Genomic DNA, 22853 nt, shown 5'->3' with positions numbered 1-22853 from the left:
AACCCAAAACTATCATTTGAAAAACTGCAACTACTGTATTAATAAAATAAGTACTATGACTACTATTATTATTTCAATTTAATACTATCACTGCAAGTACAATGACGACCATCGCCACTACAATTACTACAATCAGTAATACTTGAACTTTGCTGGTATTCTAACAATTACTAGCATTAGGTTAGGATAGGTTAAGTAAGGTTAAGTTTGGTTAGGCTCTGTTAAATTAGGTTGGGTTAGGCTAGAGTGGTTAAGCTTCAGATAAAATTAGCTTAGACATATGAACCAGGAGGAAGAACTACCTCACAGGACCAGGTTAGAACCTACCTGAACCCTGGTCCAGGTCTCCGCCAGGCGCTGACCAGGTGAGGTTGACGGTGGTGTTGTGTACGGATGTCACGGTCAGGTCAGTGACACGTGAGGGCGGGGTGAGGTCAGCCGAGGTGACACGGGCCACTGTCAGGGTCACTGCACCACTGCTGGCACTGAACTGACCCGCGCTCACTGGCACCACTCGGCCATCTGGAGGACAACACCGGTAATGTATTGTGAGGTATTCAGAATTGTCCTCCTCCCCCCCCTCCCCCCTCCCCACATGTAGCCAACTGAAGAATCCCCCCCCCGCCCACCTTGTTCTAACTGATGAATGGCATTCCCACCCTAGTGTTGGTTAGGTTAGGGGCTAACCTAACCAAACCTATATACCCCGAGCACACCCACCCGAAGAATTTCTCCTTCATTTGCTCGACAAATTCTACCCAAAATAACATTATGAAAGTAATGCTATTTATACAATGTATATATCGTAGGAACAGAACTCTGATCCTACCAACGTCAATTCATACAGCAACAGGGGAGTGAGGGAGTCTGCAGGGTATACTACTGAAAATCAAATGAACTCCTGAACTGGCGTGTTTACATCAAGATTTTTTCTTTTGATGAGAGTAGTAATACAGTAATTTCAGGCCATTTATATAACCTGAGTCATCAGGTGTGCGGTGTGATGGATGAAACTGATGACCCCAAATTCCTCTAAAAACACAAAAACAAAAAACGATAGACGTATCTCGTAATTTTTTAATTGTTGACGATTAGAGCATTTAATTTCCTACAATAAGCGCCTAACTCCATGTCACCGAACCTAACCTAAAATGGATCCTAAGTATTGCGTGATGATGTTGGTTCCTACGTGAATGAAGATGTGAGTCGCGACATTATGGTTTGAGAAGGTTTAATCCACGTTTGTGATTGGTTGATGGCTAGCGACAGTACGTATGCATTATTACACTTATTTGAGAAAGTTAACTTCTCTTTGTCTCGGTTGTTATAAGTTGTTATTAACTAACTACCCATAACATATAAACCCAACAGAAATAATACTAAGATTGTGCATGTAATCGGTTATCTGTTCCCGACAAGATATAAAAAAAAACAACGATAATAATCCTGGAATGTTTTAATATTACCTCACACTCAAGGATCAACAAAGTATTGGTGTTTGTCTCTTATTACTGGTGGTTGTAGTCTACAGGAACAGAAAGACAACTTCTTAATCTGGTAACAGTACGAAAATTTTATACTGAGTAGGAGGACGGCGATCATTAAGAAAGTAACAAGAAAAAAGTAACGGAACAAAGTAACAAATTATTCTAGGAAAAAAGTATCAATTTACTGGAAAAAGTAACAGCATATACATAAAATAAATATGAATAAAAAATATATATACAAGGACTTTATTGATAAAATATACATTATTACATTATTCTAGTACAGTAGGTGTGACATCCTGTAGGTGGCGAGAAGGTTTCTTTAGTGTCTGGAGGTGTTGACAGCTTCTGGAGACGGGGAGGGAGGGGTTCATAAAGTGCTGAAGTAGTAGTCGGGTCGTCAACTTCTGAAGGTTAGGTTAGGCTAGGCTGGGTTGGGTTAGGTTGGGTTGGGTTAGGTTAGGTTAGGTTAGACCGCACATAAGTAATTAGGTAGTTTAGACGAAACCATCTATTTACTGATACTTCACTTCCTGTTACTTTATTTCCTGTTACTTTTTAGCCGTTACTTTTTTCCTGATTCTTTTTTCTGTTATCCTTTTCCCTGTTACTTTCTTTCCTACATTCGGTGAAGACAGCACTACTCACCTCTCCTCCTGGGCCTGAGGACGGAGGCTGCCCCGTGGTGGTCTGAGGCGGTAGCGGAGAGGGCATAGCGACCCTCCCCTGGCAGCCACGTCACGTATCTGGTGTACACTCCGTCCTGTGCTCGCACATCCGGCTCTGTACACAGATAAATAAGTAAATATTATAAAGGAGATCTAGTGTCAATCATCTGATCCAGTTACTTGGACAACAATTAGTATGTGTGTCATTCTCTTTATGACGTAATTGTGAAGGATATTGGCTCGTTATCATTTAAGGAAATGCTGAGCGTGTGAACACAGATGAGAGCATCAAAAAGGGATATCAACAACTTCAGTGATCATAATTATACATTTAATATAAATTACCTAATGAGAGGGACAGTAACGTCAATTTCAGAAAAAAGGCTGCTGAAAGGATATAATATGGCAATGGCTATTGTATGAGTCTGAAGCGTGGACACTTTCAGCAGACACCAGAAAGAGGTTGGAGGCCTTTGAAATATGGTGTTATAGGCGAATGTTAATAATAAGTTATACTGACAGTAAAATATATGAAAAAAGTACTATGTTAGTCAAAACCTCGAGAAATACTTAATAAGTAGAGAAAAAATAGATATTTTGATCATATAATTAAGGATGAGGGAATAATAATATAAATATTAATGGACAAAGTTGAGGGTAAGAAGGCCAGGGAAGGCAGAGAGATACAAAGCCTTAGAGTATTGGTAAAAACAGCCTAAGGAAGTTTACAATGGAGGACTGTGGTCGCCAACCCACAGATATGAGGACGGCACTCTGATCGACTCTTAAATTTCCTGTGATAGCTGAAGCTGGTAATGAACAAACATTAAAAGGACTTATTCATAAGTTAAATCCTCCGGTATGAATTATACGTCGAATTTACATATTAAAATATATAATTTTGGGGTACTTAATAGTTGAAAAAAAATTACAACACGTACCAGCGTTTCCATTGTCCAGAAGCTCCACCATCATATCTGTTGACCCGTCTTCACTTAGGTGACTCACTTTCAACATAACCTTTGACCCTACGACAGGTCGGCCATCCAGCATCACTTTAGCCCACACAACTAGAGGCCTTGAGCCAGGCTTCAGGGGAACGTGACCGTCGTTGTTGGTGTTGAGTGTCACCTCAATACCAATATCATCCTGTTTTCTCTCATACACGTCAACCGTCACAGAAAACGGAAATTCGATGGAACTTGTAAGGAACTTTACAATGTACGTGAATTCTCCTCCGCTTCTATCGACCACCGTCCAGAAACGTTGGTTTGTGTCTTTCATGATGTCTGTTTCCTCTCCAGACGGACTTGTGACTTCTACAATCTGTTGAAGATAAACAATAAAATTAATATATCTGGTTGTAAGCAAAAATAACATCTTAACACGAGTTGTTATGGTTATAGTCCACCCTTTGCAGAGTGTGTGGGGCATAAACTGTACTATACTGTGCTGTACTTCTGTCTTTGATATTATTATTTGTTTGGATTATAGGTTCTATGTTACATTCACAAACAATATTAGAAAAATTGCATGCAAAGATATAACTGGAACTGGGATGAGCTGTAGACGCCGGGTCTACTCTGTTAACACTAGTCAAAGGATAATTTCCAAGATCTCATACAACAGACCACTTAAAAGATCCCTATTGTAATATAATATTTGGGATAAGTATTTTATATAAATTAAACAACCATATTCACTCAGTATCGAGTGATAATAGAGAAGGCAAGGACATAAGTGAGCCTTGGTGAGGTGTTTACCTTAGCGTGGTACTGTGTGGTGATAACAAGGAGGAGGTGGTCGCCTGCTGGAGGGAGACTGACTCTGCCTGTCAGTGTGCTGTACGGCCCACCACTCACCACTCCTCCCTCCTCCACCTTTAACACCTGCCCTCCCACCTGGTAAAATATAAATAAAATCAGTAACAACGTTGTTATGTACATGCCTATTATTTGTATATCAGAACTTTTTGTGGGAAAACAACATATAATTTTAAATACTACTACTTTAAGTGTTACTTGATTTCCTTTTTAACAATGCTGTGGAAGGAAGTGTGAGTTGTTGGCAACAAGAATTGCCAGAGTTAAGTCGAGATACGAACAGAGAATCTCATCTTTTAACTATTAAACTCAACTAACTGACAATGTAAACAAATAAAACATAACCAAACCGGAGGCAGTGTGAACCTACCCTGACGAGTGTGGGGTCCCCCGGAGCAGCGAAGGCAGCCCTTGAGGCAGCGGTCAGCACACGGGCAGCCTGCTGTTCCCCACCCTCATGGCCCTCTCCTGCTGGTGGCGCCACTGCTGGAGGACCTGGTAAAACCCATGAACCCCCTAGACCAGCCAGCTGGTCAAACATGGGGTCAGTGGCGGGACAGAGGGCCAAGGTGTGGATAGTGGAGATGTTGGTGTGCGAGGCTCGTGCCAGGGTAGCGGGGGTCACCACAGGGGAACATGCAGCCAGCAGCAACACTCCAGCCTCAGGCGCAACACCGCCACCCTCCAGCATCTGTAATGGAGGGAGTGTTTCATGTAACTGTGACGATAGATCCAGTAATCAAAACATTTCCTTTAGGTCCTTCAACAAACTGGCATTTTTTATATGCTATGGTACATATGTTATCTAGTGAATAATTTGTCACAAACACAGTGTAAAAAACACACATTCTAATTACGTGCAACAGAATTTTGAATATCATCCCCATAATAATAAACTAATGTTGAAAGTTAAGACATGTTTAAACAAACACAGAACAGACTTATTACAGTACAGCTCCCAGGGCTACATTGTGTGTAACTGAAAAATTAACGCTGACTGCAAGTGACTAACGTTAAAATGAACGTGAGAGCAGTTTCAATGATAATATTACTTTAAATACATAAAACCAAATTACAATAATCTTATGTGCTACGTAACCGACTTTAACTCTTTGGCTGCTGGAGGTTTCCTTAAACTGAATAAACTTGTCTGGTGTTGGTCAGAATAAAATTCTAAAGTGCGACAATAGGCACAAAAGGGTTAACCGAGATAGGTTTTAAACACTTTGTATCAGACCTTAGGTATCGTGTATTATATTTTATACGCCAGTTACCTGACTGTACACTATGCAACTGATATTCTGTGCAGGAAACTAACTTTATATACAAAGTACCTGATGCCAGGCACACCAAGTAACTGACCTTGGCAGCCTCGTCCAGGACACAGCTTAAGCAGTACTCCCCGCCGTAGACGCCGTGTTCCACCTCGTCCACAGACGGCAGAAGGGTGAGCTCATCTTCCAGCTCTGGGGCAGTGGTGGGGGCAGGGAGCAGAGGGCCCAGGGTGAGGGGGTAGGAGGCGTTGTTGTAAGCGGCCAAGACCCCCACCTTCACTTCCGCCCCTAGACCCCACAACCACCGCAGGATGCCACCACGTAGGTCGTTCATATTTACCTGGAAGAACACTATTAAATAAAAGTCTGCCACACACGCTGTGAAGGAAAGCATAATGTGTTGTCTAACGGTAGACCCTGCTGCCATATGGCATCACGAAAATTGTGACCAAGTCCCAGGTTGCTGATCTGACTTTCTGCCTCATTTACACACAATTGCAGGGTCTCAATTATTTCTCTTATTTTGACAACACAACATACTGTACATATATCGTTTCTCACTATTGATCTTTTTTTTTGGTATTTATTGATGGTCCTTTATTATATTATATTACAATATATTATATTATAATAATTATATTATATTTTTATTAATTTTTTATAAATTTGTATTAATTATTATTATTTTTATTATTATTATTATTATATTTTCATCCCCAGGCCCTGATGTGGGTCATTGACCTGTGCCCAGGTGGGCTAATCCCATAAAAAATACTGTACTACGAGAAATTATAATATCTCCATATTTCTCTACGTGACAGAATAGAGTTTATTAAAATTAGTCTCAGGAAGCCAATTCAAATAGTCTGCGTTGCGTGACTATTTATCTGTGGAAAGAAAACAACTGGTGTTGGAGAACCAATCTGTAGGTCCTGGAAAAGAGAGACTTGTCTTATGTAGACCAACATATTTACAGGTACTGAAGAGCTACATTATCTGTCTTCACTGGTTTTATTAATTTATTTTCTGGGTGGTGATAGATTATAGCTTGAGTTGACGGCACCAACCTACTGCATGTAACTCTCATATAACTTTACTGTAGCTAGTACCGGCTGCTATCATGAGACTAACTCTTGGTCAAGTGGGCCAAAACCTTAACTGATTTTGAATGAAATTCTTGCATGCGGCGGACAGCACGTGAGATACAAGTGTTACTTCGGTTGTATATCTGGACCCACGTCTGGGTTATTAAATGGGTAAGTGTAGCGTCTTGCTCTACTTCCATAATTTATTAAAGTTAGGTGTAGGAGTGACCAGGTGACGTCATCAACACTGTGTTTACCACTTAGGAGAGAGTGAACAAGGGCGAAGTTTTGTATTACCGTTAATAATTATTTAAAAAATGACGGTCGTTTTAAAATATGAATAAAATATGAATACACTTAGAGATGACCCAAGTTCACGAGGCTTGTAGAGTCGCGACAAAATATATCATGTACTCGATATAGATTAATGTATAGGAGTCGTTGTTAACCTCACCTGTGTGACGGCTTGGTCAGAGAGGTCGAGTGCCAACACTACGGCACTAGGGGCGGGGCCCAGCAGCACTAGGGACGGGGGAGGAGGGGTCCAAGTAGGTGGTGGTGGAGTGCTCTTGGCCTGGGTTGACGGACTCCAGGACGGGATACTGGAGGGCCCCGAGTTCAGCATTCTTGGCACTTCATCATCCCACTGAGCCACGGGTCTGAGGAGGAGCAGTGTTATTATACTTATGGTCATATGTAGTATCCTAAAAGGTACTGTACACTGAATTAGATATAAAAATATACACATTATGTTGCATACTTGTTTTTCTTGGCTTATCAATACATTTTATCTTTAGAAAATGTTTTAATTGAAAAAAAAAAGACTTCATACACTACTACAACTAACCTTAAGTTGTCCGTGGTGTTAATGTCATGGCTGCCTACAGGGGCCTCATAGATGGTTAGGTTGGCGTTCTGCTGGAAGTGTCGGGGCGCTGGGAGGGGTGGAGGAGGGGTGGAGGTGGCAATGTGGGCGGTTACCAGACTGGGCCTCAGTGGCACCACACCACTCTGCCTTCCCTGGGTGTCGTCTCGTCTCTTTCGGCTGATCTTGATGTTTTCATGGTCTGTGGTCGTTCGCTGAATTGCCACAAACGCCTGGATAGTGTCGTTATCATCACCCGCTGTGTGATTATTGTCGACAGTTTGTCTTCTCACGTCACTTAAGAACAATCCTTCGCTTATAAAGGAAGCTTCCACATTTGATAATAGTTCACCAGAATCACCTAACGTAATATTCTGGGCATCGATTCCAGCTTCTATACTGGTCGAGTTTTCCTTGTCTGTAGAAAAGCTGTCCTCATAGGTGTTGCCCTCACTGTTGCCGTCACTGTTGTGTTGATGATCAGTGTGTTGTGTGGAAGCCAGGGTGGAGGTGCTGACGGGGTAACTGGTGAAGGTGGTGCGCTGGGTGGTATGGGGAGTGGTCTGGTGTGGTGAAGGCTTGGCGAAGTCGCGGTGTTGGTTCATGACGTCCCATACACTCCTCGCCCCACACAGTAGGTTGTGGGGTGTGGGAGCGTCCTCGTCGTGGGTGTCTGAGTCACAGAACCCCCACATCTACAACAGTACAAAAAATATGTTAACTGATCGATAATATCCTTTAATGAACAAAATTCCTAAAAAGTTACCTATAGTATTTACTACAAACACATGTTGATAGTGGTGTTGAGACAGTTTACTTAGCCAGAAAAATACAAAGTGAATAACAATATTATCATGGCTGAGCCAGTTGAGTCTGAGTTCTCTTGTAGGCACCTGATATATACTGTACATTTATCTCAAGGAAGTATTATGTAATATTTAGTATCATCTGCAATAGTGCACATAGCATGGTGGTAATAAAAACACATGAGAATGTTACCGCGATTATCACCTCGTTATTTATTTGATTTGATTATTTTTTTATACATTTATAGTATCTTATAAGTGTATACATATTTTACAATGGAGTTTAAGTCTCTTATGAATACTGTATACACATGAAGATATAAAGAATAACTATATAAGGACTACACTGTTTCGACTGAGAAAATATAGGCGGACTGAGTGCCTCCAGGCTGACAACAAAATGGATGACTTACCTGAGGCAGGTCAGAGCGGTAGAGCAGGGAGGTGTTGACCTGGGCTGTGACGTCAGGGACCCACACACACTGCCTCACCTCATCTTCTGTGTTCTCATCACACTCTTCCGACCTGAAGGACACAACACCCTCATAAATCCACACAGTAAAGATCATGACAATTCTGATAATCCACTTAAACACATCTCAATACATCCTGACAAGAAAAGATCACAACTACTTTAAAATTTCACAATTCTAACCCAATAAATGACAACAAATCCCTTAAGAAAAGCTACGACTTGTATTCTGTGATGCCGCCCATGACACGACGAATGGGGAGGGCACCCTGACAACGAGGCCGGACTAAGAGCGAGTATACCTGGCGCCACAACACAGGGGGATGATATAGTAAGAAAATTCACCACTGGGAAAGAAAGTGGATAGGAGGAAAAAGAGACGGTGATTTGAATCGTTGTGTAATGTTTTCACTCATTCCAACTACTGTTTGTGGAGTGAATTTCTAGTCTCTCTCTCTCCCTCTCTTTCCCATTTTTCAGTTTCATTCATTTCCTTTCTGTCTCCCCTTTCAACATAATATTTCAACTACACACATAACCGGTAACGTAAAGGAACATAACATAGACACCACAGGGAGGTCCACACTGACTCAGGCGCATACGACAAATTTCCCTCGTAAGTAAAGATGCAAAAATGTATTTAAAATGGTTAACTTTAACTAAAACACAAACATAACGTACAAAGAATACCGTTAAAATCATTTCCCAGATCTTCCGGAGATATGTTCACTTACTGCCAGTTAGAAGAGAACATTATTGTTGTTGATACGTTATAAATTACACTTAAACAACGAGGGTATGCTTAACTATGTTCCCAATACAGCAATAAATAAAATATATGAGAGATAAAACTCGGTTAGTTTATGATGTAGAGAATATAATGTGAGGAGTTTGGACGTTATTATTGTGTCAACCAGTTGGGTGTATTCTTAAATCAGTTACGAGGAACATTTGTCCTACTAATCTCTGAGAATCTTGATTGAGACAGTTTATGTTAATGACATGTAAAACTTTGCTAATGAAAATAAAACACGTGAGAATTTCATTAACAGATTACGGAAACATTTACTTTAACTTACTTTGTTTAGCTTTATCCTCTTCGCCACTGATGACCTGTTAGCCGCTTGGGTGGTCGGTCATGTCTCTGCTACGCACTGTTGGCAAGTACTGGGTACGTACCTGTGCCAGTGTTGGTCAAGTTTGGTCGGTGCCGTCACAACACTCTTTGGCAGATTGTTCCAAGAGTTCACTACACTCCAAAAAAGTTTGCCCTCATAGTTTTCTGAACTTGTGGCTTCTTCAAAAGGGGAAACACCTCACTTTTGAAGAGAGGTCTTGGTGTGTGAACGACCTTCTAAGACCTACAAACTTATTTGTTTGATTCACCTTCCTACAATGGTCCGAACACTTCGGTTCGTTGTCAACATACAAACTCGGGGACCTTTTCACACTTGGTCACAGTTAATGATGCTTCATCATCACGTTGGGACACGTGATGCGCCTTCTTACCGTTGGTACGACCTACTGCAGGTGCATCCTTTTGTATTTTGTGACGGTGAATCTCAACCATTCCTTTGACCACTCTTGATGCCGACCGAATTCTTTCTGTTGTGCCTCACAGTTCGTTTGGTTCTTCAAACATTTTTTTTATGGAGGAGTGTTTAGCATATGGCATATCATTTATCAATAGAGGAGTCACATAAGCCAGTTTCCAATCACTGGGGACCTTTTGCTCCTTCAGGCATCTACAGAACAGGATCTTCAGGGGCTCAGCAAGCTTGCTGCACAACTCTCTTAGTACTCTGGGATGCACGCTGTCAGGGTCAGGGCTCTCATAAACCTTTAGCTTTGACAATTTGTTTGTTCCTAATACTCTTTCGGAGTACACTTATGTGCATCAGAGATGTGTCAAACCGTGTTTCCCCAAACGCAGGAAGATTGTTCGCTTCTTCTCTTGTGAACACCGAGGAAAAGAATTTGTTTAACGCCTCCACCTTTTCCTGATCCGAGTCTGCGTAACCACCACCTTTAAATCTCAGATGCGTAACGGTACAGAGCTTGACATCGTTTGCAATCCGCCTCTGGAACTCTTTCTCAGCCTTTCTACACTCTGACTTTGTTTGGTTTCTGGATCAAGCAAACAATGCATAGATCCTCCCGTCGTGCTCATCATTTGACCTAACTCACGTCTCGAATTTCTAAGTTTTCTTCTTAACTTTGTTGACCGCCACATGGTTCATGTGTAGGGGTCTCCTTGTATTCCTGGAGCCAGTGGATTTGATCTTGGGTATATATTTATCAGTTAAATCTGAAGGACAACGTTACGTGGTGGCTGGTGCCAACGGGGGCCAGATGTTCCAGCTTGGCCACCATACTCTCCTCGCTTGTTATGATGAGGTCCTGTGGCTTGGGTGTTTGCTCCCCTCTGTACTGAGTCGGATCTTTAACTTGTTGGAATAGAAAATTGTTTCAGAGTTCTACAAAAAGAGTAGCGGGATTATTCAGGTCTTTGATGTAATTTCATTCCTGCAGTCGATGTCGCCATAGTTGATGTCCCTCATGACGGGAAGTTGAGCGCCATTGCGTCGTCTATTAAGGCTCTTATATTATCCCTTTGGTTTAGTGAACTGCAACTGAAGGAACTATAAATACATCAAACATGAGTATCTCTTCCCTTCAGTTTAATTTTACATCATTTTAATTCTCCAAAACCGTCTTCCCCTGCACCCTCACCTGTCTAGCATAACTAACAAGCTACCAGAGAGGTTCGTCAATGAGTCATATCCCGCTATATTAAACTCACAATCCTCCGGGTCATATATACAACAGTTCCACAACAGTGAGTGTACAGTACATGACGTCTATGGCGGAAATAGTCCTCAGTAGTGGCTTCGATCTTCGTAGTGGATCAGTCCTCCTTTCATTCTTAGCAGCCGCCTCGTTTACTATATTCACCGTGCTGTGTGGGGGTGTGGTCAAATACATAATTAATTAACTGTTGCGCGCCTCCTCCTGGGTGGGAGGTCGTGGGGCTGGGGAGGAGTCGTTGTTCCACATGTTCACTCTTCTGGTTCTACGTACACTATTTTCCCCTTTTTATATATAATCCACCAGAACCTGTCCTTGTTTTCATCTCTTTTCTTGAAGCTCAGAAGGAATTCATTGTACTGTTTCCCTCAGCATAACTGTACGATCTGGACTTGTGAATATGTTCTGAAAGGTTGGATTGTCTGCTAAGTTTTTTTGCCTGTCGAATGAAATCCTCATTTTCTACTGTGATCCTGTGGGGGCGGGGTTTACTTTCCAGCTTTTTCCCTAACCTACTCATTACGTTCGAGTCAGCTGACAAAATCATAACCTCTTGTCGTGTGTTTTCCTACTTTCAGCTTCGTCTGATGGACTCCCAGGGACTCCATACACGGTTATATTGTCCCTGCGCTCGAGACGATCCTGGCGTTCCCTCTCTCCCATATCGGTGCTTGTTGTGATCTTCTCAACACTCTTCTGCAGAGCCCCGAGCTGTTGCATGACATGTTCTGCCTTCTGAGCCTACATCCCTCTCATTCACCTTCTGTGTCCCTGCCACAACCGTAGAGTAGCTTGTCTTGATTAATTTCTCTATCTTATCAACTGTTTCTTCAACCTTAGTTAAAATCTCCCTTCAACTTACTCTAGTTTGGTAACCACCAAGGATCCAACTTCCTCTACTTTGACTCTACTGTAAATTTCTTTTTCATTTATGATCTGAAATAATCTCGCTGGCTTTCTAGCAATACCAGCGACAAGTTCTAAAGTGTCAAATTCAGTAGAGTCCTTTCTGTCCTCAACTGCACATCGTTGCATAACTGCTCCTCACAGTAGTTTCATGCCAATAAACCCCCTGGTGTCACACACTCTGAACCACTACATCTATGCCCGTCTCTTATAAGTGTTTTGTGCTATGCGTAAATTTAACTGTGTAACACGTAGCATTGACAGCTGTCACCAGCGACGAGCTCGAGAGGGTAAGAGCGGGCAGGGGGAAACGTCTGTCAGCTGTGGAAATTTAAATATAATGCACTGTGCGTTCTTAAGAGCACAATTCACAATGTCATATAATTTTACTCCCAATTCTGTGTCTGCAAACTCTTAATGTCGAGGACCTTTAAAATACGAACTGGTTGCATTACCCCGGGCCTCAGTGCCGGGTGTGGGTGGTGGGGTGATAGAGCCAACATCGCTACAGGGATGACTGTCTTTACAAAGTCAGAATCTCTTAATAGCTATAATTTCAATATGCACTAACACCCGGGAAGCCTTTATGCTCTAGTTTAGTGGCAATATCAAATATAATAGTCAACTTGGCTCCCTCGCTCGTCCACTGTTGCTGCCTGAAAAAGTTCATTTTTTCCCTTAGTCTATTTTTCCAGCATTCCTCGACAGTTGTTGGCATCACTGTGTGCTGACTTTAAAGTATTCCTCGACACACGTTTGATCTTCCTTTATAAATGGTGGATCACATTACCAATAACAGTCATTAAACAGTTTTGTTTTTTCATTGTACCCGAGTAGTGTTAAGCCTGTTGTTACCTCCAAAGGTTCACTATTATTCCACTTAATTTATATTCGTTTCCTCAGCAGTCACTAGTATCACCAGTGACCGTCTCACTCTCGCCACACGCTCTCATCATGGACGTGGCTAAATTAAATCTTCTGTATGTATCGTGACATGTGGCATATAATTTTTTGGCTGTATCCACACAGCTTGGCTCTAATTCCACAAAAAAAAATCTATATATTTGACCTTCAATCGCGAATGACAACAAACGTGCTGCACCAACTGACTGACACATTCGCTTCAACAGAACGACCTTGATGACTTTACGAATCCACTGTCCAACGGGTCATGAGAAGGCAAAAAAAAAAAAAACAGACGCCATATTGCCTCAACAGTTGCTGAACTAGATCATCAAAACTCGGGAAAAATCTTCATTTTTTTTTTAAGGGGTCATACAAGTGGAGTGAACTTAAGGTTAAAGTGACCCAGGGGCGACCAAAACGTCGATTGCAGTCTACCAGTAGATAGCAAAGCAATTTCTGGTAAATCGCGGGATGGGCAGTAGCGGTGTAGCCCGTCAAGTACAGTACACGGCACCACTGCCGTGAACTGTAAGCGATTTTTGTTGTCTACGTCATCGGTTGTGATCGCCAAGCAGCTGGCGAACCACTCCACGAGTGGCACGCACCGTCCGATATATACATAACGATTAGTTACAAGAAAATGTATTCACTTCAAACGAGAATAATAATGATACTAATGATAAAACCATAATCATAATAAAGTAGTACAGGATGTAGCTACATAATTATTTAATACTAATACAAGACATAATAACGTACTAATTATAGTACCCCAGCACATCCCTGGGTACTGAGGGCATCACAGGCACGTGGTAATTGGTAGCAACATTCATGACATGTTTTGCCTTTGTATCTAACAGTCATTTAGCAAGGAAGGACACATTTAAATAATTTGGGGAATCATTAATTCATAATGTCACAGAAATTATCCCACTAACATACAAATCTGCCAAATTTCATCCGCCGGGTTTCAGCAGCTTGCTGACGCCATGTAGTGCAAATCACCACATCAGTAAATAAATTCTTCCCCATACGGTTCTTACATTGAGAATTATATAAGCAATGTATGTATGTTTTCATTCACATATATTATTGGTTACTCTCTCTCTCTCTCTCTCTTATTATCTGCTGGAGGTTAGAAAAAATTGTGTGAGTAGATCACGTTTGGATAACCATGGAAAAGGTAGACCCAGTCACACGAAAGTCTGGCCACCCCTGCAGGTCGTTAACCCAACCTAACCTAAATAAGAGAACAAAAACTTTAAACTACGCTTTCAAAAACGAAAAATGGAGATAAGAGACAAAACGACATTACTGACCCTTTGCTGGAGGTCCAATGGCCGTGGGTGGGTGTTGGCGTGCAGGCTGTGGGCGTGATTGTGCCGTCCTTGAGGTGGGCGGCAGGGTAGTGTGGGTGGTCCTGGTATCCACGCTCCTCGAACACCCCCCATCGGTAGCGCGCCCACCCGCCCACCACCGAACCTCCTGTAACACAACACGGCGTTAGTAAATATTTTAAGAGTCGTTATTTATAAACCTGGAACACACACACACACACACACACACACACACACACACACACACACACTCTATTGAAGGTCACAGGAGGATTATACAAAGCCTAAACTAGTGTAACAATTCTACAATGATCACGAGTAGTATTTATGTGATGGTATAATTCTTGTTATACGTACAATATATGGTGTAATTTAGTTTGAGTCTAAATAGTATTTGCTGTGTTGTCATCATGTTGAATTATCTGTTCTTGTGGTTATTTTTTGTAATTGTACTTATCCTTGTACCTGGTTCTGTACTTTTTTTTTTGAACTTGTAACTTGTATTATAATTGTACCTGTAATAATGCCTCTTTGTATACTATTTTTTCACTAATTATACTCGTTTTTGTAGCCATATTTTTTAAAATCTAATATTACTTCTATGCGTACTGTAATATTTCAATAATAATGTTTGCTTTTGTATATATTTCTGTACTTACATCTGTCTATTCTCATGCTTGTATCTAAGCTCACACTGTAGTTTCTGTAGTCAAAATAAAGGAGTACTCACCCAGCGTGTGTAGGTCTGAGGGCTCGAGCTCCTGTAGAACGTCGGCGTCAAGGGTGATGTACTGGCCCTCACGTCCACACCCTTCAGGCTGAGCCACGCCTATACCCACGCTGCCTTCAGGTCCCCACGCCCACCCCGCTTCCACGCCTCCTGCAACCACGCCAACATGTTATTGATAGAACCACTGATTAATATCATCACTGGTAAATAAAATACAATACACGTCCCTGTGTCAGGCATTTGACACTCACTAACTGCTATAACAGTTGACAACAAAAATACAATATGCATCCAAATATTGCATAGGTACATTATTTTGCAGTAAACAGTAGCTAATTGTCATCAAAGTGAAATTTGTGTTTCTATAGAATTATACATAAAACAACCACTGCTATCAATGTTAACATGTACTGTACAACACCATCCTACACTATTGTGCACCAAACATTCATAAAAAGCAAAACAATAAATAAAAAAAAAGGTTTATTCGGTTTTGATTTTCTACGAGCTTTCAAAACTTTAAATATTTAATATGTGATAAACACAGTACACAGCAGACCTCCGGCAACTGTTATCAATAGTTGTGTTTCGTCTGATCAACACTGCCCTTCCGAAACACATCATTATATTTTTTTAAGTTTAACCCGAGGTCAAAATACTGTATAGTATATGCCAACACCACACTTTCCAGCCTTCCTGGGAGGTGTGTCTAATGCACGGGGCGTTACTCGTTTGTAAGTTGTTGTTCAGTAAACGCCTTAGATCTTTGAAGCAGGTAAACACATCAAAAACAAAATAAGGACACTCACCAGGCGAGAGTCTGATGTCCGCGGTGCTCCAGCGTTGCCAGGTGGCGTGGGGTGAAGGTGGCAGACCGCACGCCCGGGACACCAACCCAGGCACCACCACACTCACCTCCCCTAAGTGCACGCGGCCACGAGTCGATCTCCAGAGTCGCAGTGAGAACGACCCTAGAGTATCCTGGAGACAAGAAAACGTGAGGATTAGTCAGTGTGTGTGGCTTCAACCTCGACATGCAGTGTTAATAATAATAATAATAATAATAATAATAATAATAATAATAATAATAATAATAATAATAATAATAATAAATGATATAATAAAGTAAGAAATGCTGCCAAACATGGAAAAATAACAACGATTATCACAACTTCTAAATTCCTACAACAAAAACAACAACAACTACAATAATAATAATAATAATAATAATAGTTCAGTAGTATTGTAGTATTCATCTCAGAGTACATAGCGGTTGTCTGTGTCCAAGCTGCCCTAACTAGTCTGTAGAACACGTACACTTGACACATTGCTTGGTAAATTTAACAACACTCATATAATTAGCACAGCACTGTGTTTGAGGGGAACTAAAAAAATATTGTCCTTGGCTTTGTGTCTTATTTTATACTCTCATTCCCAGTTACTATACGATATGTAAGTTAGCTTATAATAACATAATTTAACCCTTCGTTCACACTCACATCAGTACTGTACAGGTGCAGTGATTCCTACCATCTAACAGTATCAGAGTGCATTAACTCGTGTCTTCTGGGCTGTGTTCGTCTGCTTTATTCAATTTCAGAACAAAGAGCATCATCTCTCCGGCCCGGGTAGCTGACAGTAAGTGCCCACTCAATGGAGTAAGTATGTGGATAAGTACAGTGACGCTGACAAGTGGGTAAGTGCCCTGATGGATAGTGTGAACGAGCGGCGGTGCAGCCTCATATACAGTATACCTGTTATAACCAGAGGGTACTGTATCACGGACATACCAGACACCATTTCCAATTTCGCCCAGTTGTCCTCACAAGATACTTAAAACAAAAACAATGTTCAGGGCGACCATCATCATACAAGGCCAGGCAGTGTGGAGCTCTAAATTGTCATTTCTATAATGGGAGTCCTGCGGGGGGCGTAATTGTTTATTGCCAATTATGCAAATATGGATAAATACGTTAACTGTGTGTGTTGTCACCGCTCTGTGTGGCGTCACGAGGCCAGGTGTGGGACTGTGACGGGCACGAGGAGGGTACACAAGGTCAGGAAGGTAAGGAAGTAATCATGGTAAGTAGGAGTGTCAGCGGGAGGCAGGTGACTAATTACCGAGAAACAAAGTAAGGTGGGGTAATTAGCCGAGGGGTCACCTGCTGCTCTACATACTGTACTCGGCTGCCCTCATTCACTCGCTTTCCTCCACCAAAACACATTACTATTTTCTGATATGACAGCTTACAAATAATGTCCTTATAGATCTGTATCTTAACTGAATAATTACTCGCTCTTTCCAGATACTACAGTTTGTAATTACAATTCTTAACTAGGGAATCAAGTATCATTACAGATGAGCTTTAACCTACGATACAAATATTAAATGAATAATTGTTAATTATAATCAGTATTCTTGGTAAAGCGTGTTACTATTGGCTAGATGTTGACAGGTCGACGCTACACTTACTGTATTGGCGAGATTAGAGACGAGACTGAAAAAGTCATGGCAATATTTAACAGGAAAAACAAATATTTGTGGCCAGAAATTATTCACACACACAGTCTTGTAAACACTTACTATGACGTCTTACAACCCATTGAAGACTTCACCAGTTAAAAAACTCTTAGGCCCGGAGTTTTAAACACCCTCTTCCCTTGAAGAGAGTCGTCGTGTTTCAACCAGTACTTGACGGGGTGGTGTGGTGGTAAAATTAACTAATTACAATAAAATTAATTTATAATATTGTAATTAGTTAATTTTACCGCCACACCATCCCGTTAAGTACTGTACTGCGGTGTCCCTCAGGACTATTTTTTTTTAAACTCTGGTTGAAACACGACGACTCTCTTCAACGGAAGAGGGTGTTTAAAACTCCGGGTGTTCGGCCCCTTTCACACTAAGAGGTTTCTCGCCGCACCTAGATGCGGTGCGGTGCCGGACATAGCATTCGACTGATAGTTCTTATGTACCTCTTCACACTATGCGGTTGCGGTGATTCGCCGGTCCGACACCGGATTGCATGTTCGGCGTTCCACTGGATTTGTCCGATACCGCGTCCGTACGCTGCAAACTGTAGACAAGAGTCCCAAAGTTTGGTCGCTGTACGCGACAGTCGGACGAATGTGCGGCAGAAAACCGTGGTCTCTCAGGTACGGCGACCGCATGTAGGTGCGGCGAAGAACCGCATAGTGTGAAAGAGGCCTCAGAGTAACACATCATCCAACTTTCTGACTATAAAGATATTTTCCTGTACAGATACAAGGTAACAGTTCTTCATAACCAATAACAAAGGCCGTCTCTGGTCAGGGACGTCCACTAAAATGAACATATTTTCTTGGTGTAAGTCGTAAGTGAATTAAGGAAAGCTACATCAGAACGTTAAGGCGGTAAGGTTGAAATATCAATAACTAACTACGAAATTGTGTCTCCAGCTGCAAGTCGTTAAGGTTACGATATCGTAAAGTTAGACACCAGCAAAATTTAAACGCAGACCATCGCTCGTTCCCACTCGTGTCTCAGGTCGTATTGGCGGTGATCCACAGCAGCACAAAGGAGACCAAGACTCAGGGACAGTTTACGCCGTACAGTGCATCATACATCACACATAATGATTACTGAAGAGATGAAATACATGGGTACAACACCTAGTGTAATGTTCACTTTAATAAACCAGTTCGCTGCCTGTAGATGTGTCATGTAAGAACTGAAAACACAAAATAATTCATTAAGTACAGTGAATATTACTACCAACTGCTCACCACTTAACGCTAAACATACCTCACGCGCGCTAACCTCAGGAAGACCTTACATTTGTGTTTAAAATATAAATCATTTTACAAGACAATAACACCAACACAGTGCGTTTGATGGTCAAGTCATCCAGCAATTCTGTTGAGGCAATCCCCGGAGGCCACCCACCATAGTTCATGTAATAAAGTCAACAGTAAAAAAAAAAAAAGAAAAAAAGATTGAACACTTCGGCAAGGAAAAAATACAATCACAGGACGTGGCCAAGATTTATAAAACGATAATAATAACAGTACAATCTTGCCTAGTCTTGGCACAAGGAACACATTCCCCGGCAGCCAGAGTATTGGAACTAATCCACTTAAGTGCTGGTTCTCAAATCTATGAGGAGCGTGGCAATCTTGTCTGACTCGCCTTGGGGCAGTACGAGGCAAGAATACTTAACGCTACCCACCTAACATTACCTTCATCATTTAATACCTGTAATACACCTTTAACACCACACAATAAACTAAGGCTCCATTAGGTAACACCGTATTCTAAATTATATACGATTCGTTAACGTTTCGGTAATGAAAGTTATAGTTGCTTTATAAAAACGACATTAAGTTTGATCCAATACCTTAGTTTACATTATGTTATACGATGCACTTTGAAAACGAGAGAGAGAGAGAGAGAGAGAGAGAGAGAGAGAGAGAGAGAGAGAGAGAGATACCTAGTTATTGTAGCACCCACGTCCACTAGTCTGATAAAATATGACTCATTCTTCTTACCTAAATTACAAATCGACAAACAGACAAAAACAGACTTCAGTAAGACCATAAAAATAAGTTTAATGTTCATCAACGAATGACGCATTACCAAAAATCATACATATTACACATAGTTTCATATCGTAGATGAATAATTCTAAAGTAATCGTGAAATCACCGTGAGTCCTAAACTGAAAAACCTAACTCATGAACTGAATAATCCAATTACTGCAGTGATTGGTCCACCCATCACTGCTTCGTACACACTCCTCCCATGATGGTAGTGTTTATGGTGCACCACTAACACCAGCCTATTACATATTGGCCTTGGAAAGCACACCATATTCTCGCTGCCGGAGTGAGGGCGGGAAACAGTGACCCGGGGGGAGGCTGTGTCGCCGTGGACCCCAGGGTATGGCTTCGACGTCCGCCTGCCGCCTCCAGAAGAATGGGTCGGCACCTGGACAACTCTCTAGTGTCGAGGAAACACAAAATATAAGAAAGAAAACAAGACAAAATAGGAAGTGAAGAACAAGGATTAAGGCAAGACAAAGAGTCAGTTGACGTTATAATGTTATTATTGTGCCTCAACTTAAGGTCTTTAAGGGAGATAGTCTACTAAGAGTGTACCAAGGGTAATATTGCACTTGACTGGTTCCACGACATTTGCTCACAAGACAAATGCTCAGAAGACACATACTCACAAGGCATGTACTCACAAGACTAACCTAACCTAACGTAACCTAACCTTTCCATTAATGTTGTGAGTATTTTTTTTTTGTCATGTGAGCAAATATCAACACACTCACTAGTGTAGACCATCAACAATTATATAAATGATGAGATAGAACCAGCGGAAAAAGTTGTGTGAGAAACAATCACTCGCAGACAAAAATACTGAACAAGGACTGTGAGAGTTGAAGCATCAGTAATACGAGATGAAAGTAAATGTAGTACCAAAAAACAGAACAAATGAGGAAGAATAAAGGTAAGGAATTAAAGATTGGGGGAAGTGAAAGGAGCCAGCGCCTGTCAACACACTGTTTACCATACAGGTTCTCCACGCTGCTCCACCAGTCGTTTTCACCATAACACAATTACGTAACTTGGTGAGAGGAGGAGGAAGAGGAGCCCCGCCGGAGTGTGTGGCGAGGGAGGAGGTTGACGACTACCCACACACTTGCTACACGTAATTGGTCTTTAAGCTAACTGCTCATAAGCACGAACAATTGACGGTTGTTTAGAGAGCCAATGGGTTAACTCCAATGAAAGATAAGCGGCATTTTGGGGGCCCCACACTGACTCCTCAACATCAACAAGCCTTCAAGGTGTTACGGCACTGCCATCAGTACTGTCAGCTTAGTCAGCATCCCACTTAACATTATGAGATTTAATCAAGCTTATGCCACAAATATGGAAATGTTCTCTAAACGTAACTAGTCAGCAACAAACAACCACCACCTTTACGGAGTGTTACTCACTACTATCAATCTTGTCAGCTTATATGATATTTCAAGCTTGATCCTGATGGAGTTTATCGAAGTTTCTCCAGCCACAAGGGCGGAGAAGACCTGAGTGGCTTCTGGTACTGTAAAGTGTACAGTGGGGTCAAAAATACTGTATGGTTTATAAACAACAGACTGGGAAGACCTGATCATCTACTTTTGCTTGACCTAACTTGGCATTAAACGATAACCAATACTAATAATGTAAATAAACAGAGGGATACAAACACCATAATTTTCATATTTTCTGAAGTAAAAATATAAACGAGTAAACAGGTCACAGTAATTAGAAGCGTAAAGTGTTAATTACCTTATAATTATGGGGTGTGTTGACGGCAGGTAAGGCAGGGGTTTAGGCCAAGCACACACACACAGTTCGTCATTCACGGGTTGTGTTCAGGACATGATAACTATACCAAACCTTAATGGATTTTGATGGCACAAGGTAAGTTAAAAGTGTGGACGTTACTTCACCCTGTTTTATGTATATGACCTCAAGTTTTATGACTTTATAATCTACTTCGTTATAACTGATGTTGGTTTCAGACATAATTCAATTATATGAACATTAGCCCCAGCCTATTTAACTTGATGATTAACCATCCTAACATTAACCTAACCTAACTTGACCACCCCAGAGGTGTTTACTCCTACATAAGGTAAAATAAGCTTGGCGGGGGCGGGGCGATAAATATTCAGGGGATTCAGTAAAGACACAACACAAAAACTACAGTAATGGTTGGGACATAATTACAGCTGTATCCATTCACTCATTCATGAATAAAATTAATATTATTCTAAAAGCCGCCATTAACCTCCTCCCTCCCCCATTACCTTCCTCTCAGTACAACCACGCCACAGTACCCCCCCTCGGTCTACAGTATGTGCAGCGCCTTGGTTATTCCCTTGGGAGTCTTATAATGATTATTCCGTGAGTGAGGATGGCCGTGGTGGTACTCCAGGCCATTAAGCAGTTCACGAGGCCGCCACAAACTACCCATTAAACTCAACGGTATATGTGTACGAGGAGGGGAGGGGGGGTAGGTCACTGCTAATATAACCACTGGCTGTACAGTAGAGCAGAACCAAGAACTGTGTAGTGTTACCTGAGCTACACCTGTCTGTCTATTACTCATAAGCATTGTGTTACCTGAGCTACACCTGTCTGTCTATTACTCATAAGCATTGTGTTACCTGAGCTACACCTGTCTCTATTACTCATAAACATTGTGTTACCTGAGCTACACCTGTCTGTCTATTACTCATAAACATTGTGTTACCTGAGCTACACCTGTCTGTCTATTACTCATAAACATTGTGTTACCTGAGCTACACCTGTCTGTCTATTACTCATAAACATTGTGTTACCTGAGCTACACCTGTCTGTCTATTACTCATAAACATTGTGTTACCTGAGCTACACCTGTCTGTCTATTACTCATAAACATTGTGTTACCTGAGCTACACCTGTCTGTCTATTAATTATAAACAAGTGATTCAATCAGTGTTACTATCTGCATCAGTCAACCCCAGTGCCTGAGTGTCCTTATATGATTGATGAGGTATTTTCCACGTGCGGGGGATATTTTTTATATAATAAATTAAATAAGTTGTAAATTACTACTGTCTTAACTATAGTCACTGTATACTGTACGGCCACACAAACCTATGCGTC

General features: G+C 41.4%; 1 protein-coding gene across 1 annotated transcript in view; it reads right to left on the bottom strand.

Moving 5' to 3' along the window:
* The window catches only part of LOC121869167, a 36779-nt gene extending 20621 nt beyond the window's left edge, over positions 1 to 16158 (bottom strand). The window contains exons 1-12 of the mRNA XM_042370361.1: positions 15977 to 16158; positions 15168 to 15317; positions 14420 to 14585; positions 8422 to 8533; positions 7185 to 7897; positions 6792 to 6996; positions 5341 to 5592; positions 4349 to 4669; positions 3919 to 4056; positions 3097 to 3481; positions 2136 to 2270; positions 328 to 522 (exon numbers count right to left, since the gene is read on the bottom strand). Of these exons, the coding sequence (XP_042226295.1) occupies positions 328 to 522; positions 2136 to 2270; positions 3097 to 3481; positions 3919 to 4056; positions 4349 to 4669; positions 5341 to 5592; positions 6792 to 6996; positions 7185 to 7897 (2344 nt within the window). The 5' untranslated portion in view covers positions 8422 to 8533; positions 14420 to 14585; positions 15168 to 15317; positions 15977 to 16158. The remainder of the gene's footprint in view (positions 1 to 327; positions 523 to 2135; positions 2271 to 3096; positions 3482 to 3918; positions 4057 to 4348; positions 4670 to 5340; positions 5593 to 6791; positions 6997 to 7184; positions 7898 to 8421; positions 8534 to 14419; positions 14586 to 15167; positions 15318 to 15976) is intronic.
* Between the last annotated feature and the right edge of the window lie 6695 nt (positions 16159 to 22853).

The sequence above is a fragment of the Homarus americanus genome, unplaced genomic scaffold (genome assembly GCF_018991925.1).
Source record: "Homarus americanus isolate GMGI-L3 unplaced genomic scaffold, GMGI_Hamer_2.0 scaffold25467, whole genome shotgun sequence".
Taxonomy (NCBI): Eukaryota; Metazoa; Arthropoda; class Malacostraca; order Decapoda; family Nephropidae; genus Homarus; species Homarus americanus.
This window is presented reverse-complemented; position numbering and strand designations above follow the sequence as displayed.